The sequence below is a fragment of the Myotis davidii genome, unplaced genomic scaffold (genome assembly GCF_000327345.1).
Source record: "Myotis davidii unplaced genomic scaffold, ASM32734v1 scaffold333, whole genome shotgun sequence".
NCBI lineage: Eukaryota > Metazoa > Chordata > Mammalia > Chiroptera > Vespertilionidae > Myotis > Myotis davidii.
Genome location: NW_006285266.1, coordinates 216,119 through 219,272, shown reverse-complemented (window position 1 = coordinate 219,272; position 3,154 = coordinate 216,119). Strand labels below are relative to the sequence as shown.

Genomic DNA, 3,154 nt, shown 5'->3' with positions numbered 1-3,154 from the left:
GCTTCCTTCCTTCCTCCCAAAGGAACAGTTCCTATTTGAGGAGAACCAGCTTGGGCTCCAGGTACCAGACCAGCACCCAGGCTCATGCAGGAGCTGAGCCAGGCCCGAGGCACCAGCTTCACTGAGCTGGTAGATTCCTGCTTCAGCCACACAGTACATCAGATGAAGCTCTCTTGTTCAAAAGAAGAAGGAAGAGGAGTCAACATAGTGGAAAGAGGACTCCCCGTCCAATCAGTAGTCACTGACCAGAGAGTCATCACTGTTGGTTACACATGCACTGAAGCGAAGTACAGATTATTAACCAGAAAATGCCAGCTGTCGGGGACCTAGGGGAGAACACGCCGTCTCTCTCAGGAACCTGGTTTCCATGAGGCATCTGCTCGGCTCGCTTACATAAGCATTCAGTTTTTCCCGTGGTGTGAGAATCAGAAGCAATTTCTCATCTTGTCCAGTTGTTTGATCAGAAGGACAATGTGGTGTGGTTGCCCTTCGTAAAAATCGTTTGCTGTGGCCCACAGCTGGCTGCAGTAGAGTGGCGGTGCTGTTTGCACCGAGGAAATAGGTGGTTGGACACCCCCTCCCCAGCGCACTCTCAGATTGGGGGGAGCGGCCACGCCCACCTCTCTACGCCGGATGTCGGGCTGACAGCCCTGGGAGCTTCCAGGCTCCTTCCTGAGTCTCCGGCGTTGGTTTCTGAGTGGCCGACTCCAGGTACCCTGGTTCCCTGACAGCAGCCCTCCCCGCGTCCCCCCGTGGTCTCCCCACCTTCCCTGGTGTGAGAGGCTGTGCTCTGGGCTTACCTTGGCGTCCACAGGAGGGACTGGGCGCACACTTCCCTATTGCTGAGACTGAAGTTGGGGTGCAGCTCGGTTAGGCTGTGGTTGGAGACGAGCCAGGCCAGTGGGATCTCCCCTGGTGGTGGGTTTCTCTCTCTGAAGAGCTGGTCTCTCAGCGGCGGGGTCTTGTCCTCAGGCCCAGAACGACCTGATCTGGAACACCAAGGATGAGCTCAAGAAAGCGTGCTCGACCAATGACCTGAAGGAGCTGCTCATCTTCAACAAGCAGCAAGTGCCCTCCGGGGAGTCGGCGGTGAGCGGCCCCTGTGTTACGGCTCCGTGTGGGGCTGTGGAGTGACTGTCCTCTCGGACGGTGGGCGGCCCTCGGTTGAACACCTGCCGGTATTATTGGCGAGTGACAGTCCATAGTTGTGTTGCATGGTCATCATCATCATCATCGTGGTCACATTTCCCAGGGGCAGGAAGGGGCGGGCTCTTCCCCAAGGCAGCCCGTGGTTTAGGATTTTGGTGAGGACTGACGGGGCCTCTGTTTGCCTCGTATATTCACACCACACTGGCCTGAGGAGCCCTCTGCTGCCTTCTGCCCGAACTGCCCGGGCTGTGAGGCTATGGAGGGAGGGGGACCCCCTCGTGAGACCAGCCTCCCCAGCAGGCCTGCCCTGCCGTCTCTGGGGAGAGGGGGCGCTGTTCTGTGCAGAAGCAGTGGGTGCTCTGGCTCTCCCTTTACCTCTAAATCCCCGAGGGAAGTGGGAGCTGCAGGAATGTGCGTGGACTTAAAAGTACAAAAATCTAAGCTCCACCTGTCAACCAGCCGGCCACGGGGTGGGTAGTTAGTGAGCCTGGGGGGCCAGCCCTCTTCTGCGTTGGTGAGTGCAGTTTGTGCAGATTCTTCATCCCACGCGGGGAACGTCACTCTGCAGCCCTTCCTTTGTTTCTGACATGCTTCTCCACTGGCAGATCTTGGACCGCGTGGCTGACGGCATCGTGTTCGGTGCCCTCCTGCCCTGCGACGCGTGCTCGGGCCAGCTGGTCTTCAAGAGTGACGCCTACTACTGCACGGGGGACATCACTGCCTGGACCAAGTGTATGGTTAGGACCCAGACGCCCAGCCGGAAGGAGTGGGTGACTCCAAAGGTAAGTGGGGGATCCAGAAAGACATGGTCCCCTCACTCCAAGCTGCCACGCCAGCAGGGCAGCATTCTTCAGACTTCGTACAGCTGATCCATCCTCATAATTAGAATATATAATTCTATTATTGGCTCCATAGTTTAAAAACTTCACGAATGTAGAACCACAGCACTTGGTGCTGGAGTGCCGGGTTGTCCACTCGGAGTAAAGTCCTCCTGCTGGCAAAGACTGGATCATTTCCGTTCCCGCTCAGCAAGTGCTTACCGGTGCCAGGCGCTGTTCTAAGCGCAGGGGACAGACGGGGAGTAAGTGGGTCATTCCTGCCTCTGTTAGGAGAGTGTTTCTTAGGAATATTTCTTTGCTTTTATGCTAAAGGGGGAACTGGCTCCTGGGTTCAGTTATCTCGTATTTTCATCTCTTTTCTAATAGAACTACATGTTGAATTCTCAGGTGTGAAATCTCAATTGAGGAACCTCATTTGGAATTGTGGGCGGGGTGGGGGGTGTTGACAGTGTCTTTGGGGGCTTGGCTGCTGGAAGGACTCCACCTGTGTCCTCAAACTCAGCTTGAGCTGGCACCCAGCTGCCTGGGGCAGAGGTGGGACTGCCACTAACTAGGATTTGGGGTTTGATCATCCAGTTATCTCTCCCTGTGCATATTTCCGGGGGGCGAGCATTGGAATGGTGCCCTATAGGAAGCACTTGGTTGTTGGGACCTGAGTGCCCCATGGGCACTGCTAACCCAGCATCTGGAACAGGACTCCATGGTTCCGCCGGCCCTCCTGCCCGGGCTCATTCATTTCCGGCCTCCTCTGCCCACGACCATAATTTACTCCCTCTCAGTCCTTTCTCTGCACGCTTTCTTGAGGGATCACTCAGCAAATTTGGCCTTGTTGCCTCCCACACCCTTAATATCTTACAGTGATTCTTCAGTTCCTATAGAAATACTAGTATTTTCAGTTTTTCTGAATATGCAGGTGTAACGGGCCCTTGTGTGGTATTTGTATTCCTTCTATCCTTGAGAAAATAATAAAGTAAATAACATGAATTATTTTGTGCTTTATGTATCAACCAGAGGCCTGGTGCATGGATTCGTGCACCTTGAAAGTAAATTAATTAGAAGGTGGCCAGCGGGGCGGGCATGGGCGAGACTGGCCGGACACACCGTGGATCCGACCTCCTGTGGTTCCTCCCTGGCCGGCTGCACTTGGGGCGGTGCCAGGACTCGAA

The 3,154-nt window shown here is 55.1% G+C and overlaps 1 protein-coding gene across 1 annotated transcript in view; it reads left to right on the top strand.

Annotated features, from left to right (window-relative positions):
- PARP1 (poly(ADP-ribose) polymerase 1) overlaps positions 1 to 3,154 on the top strand; it is a 133,469-nt gene that overhangs the window by 85,316 nt on the left and 44,999 nt on the right. The window contains exons 7-8 of the mRNA XM_015558953.1: positions 973 to 1,089; positions 1,755 to 1,931. Of these exons, the coding sequence (XP_015414439.1) occupies positions 973 to 1,089; positions 1,755 to 1,931 (294 nt within the window). The remainder of the gene's footprint in view (positions 1 to 972; positions 1,090 to 1,754; positions 1,932 to 3,154) is intronic.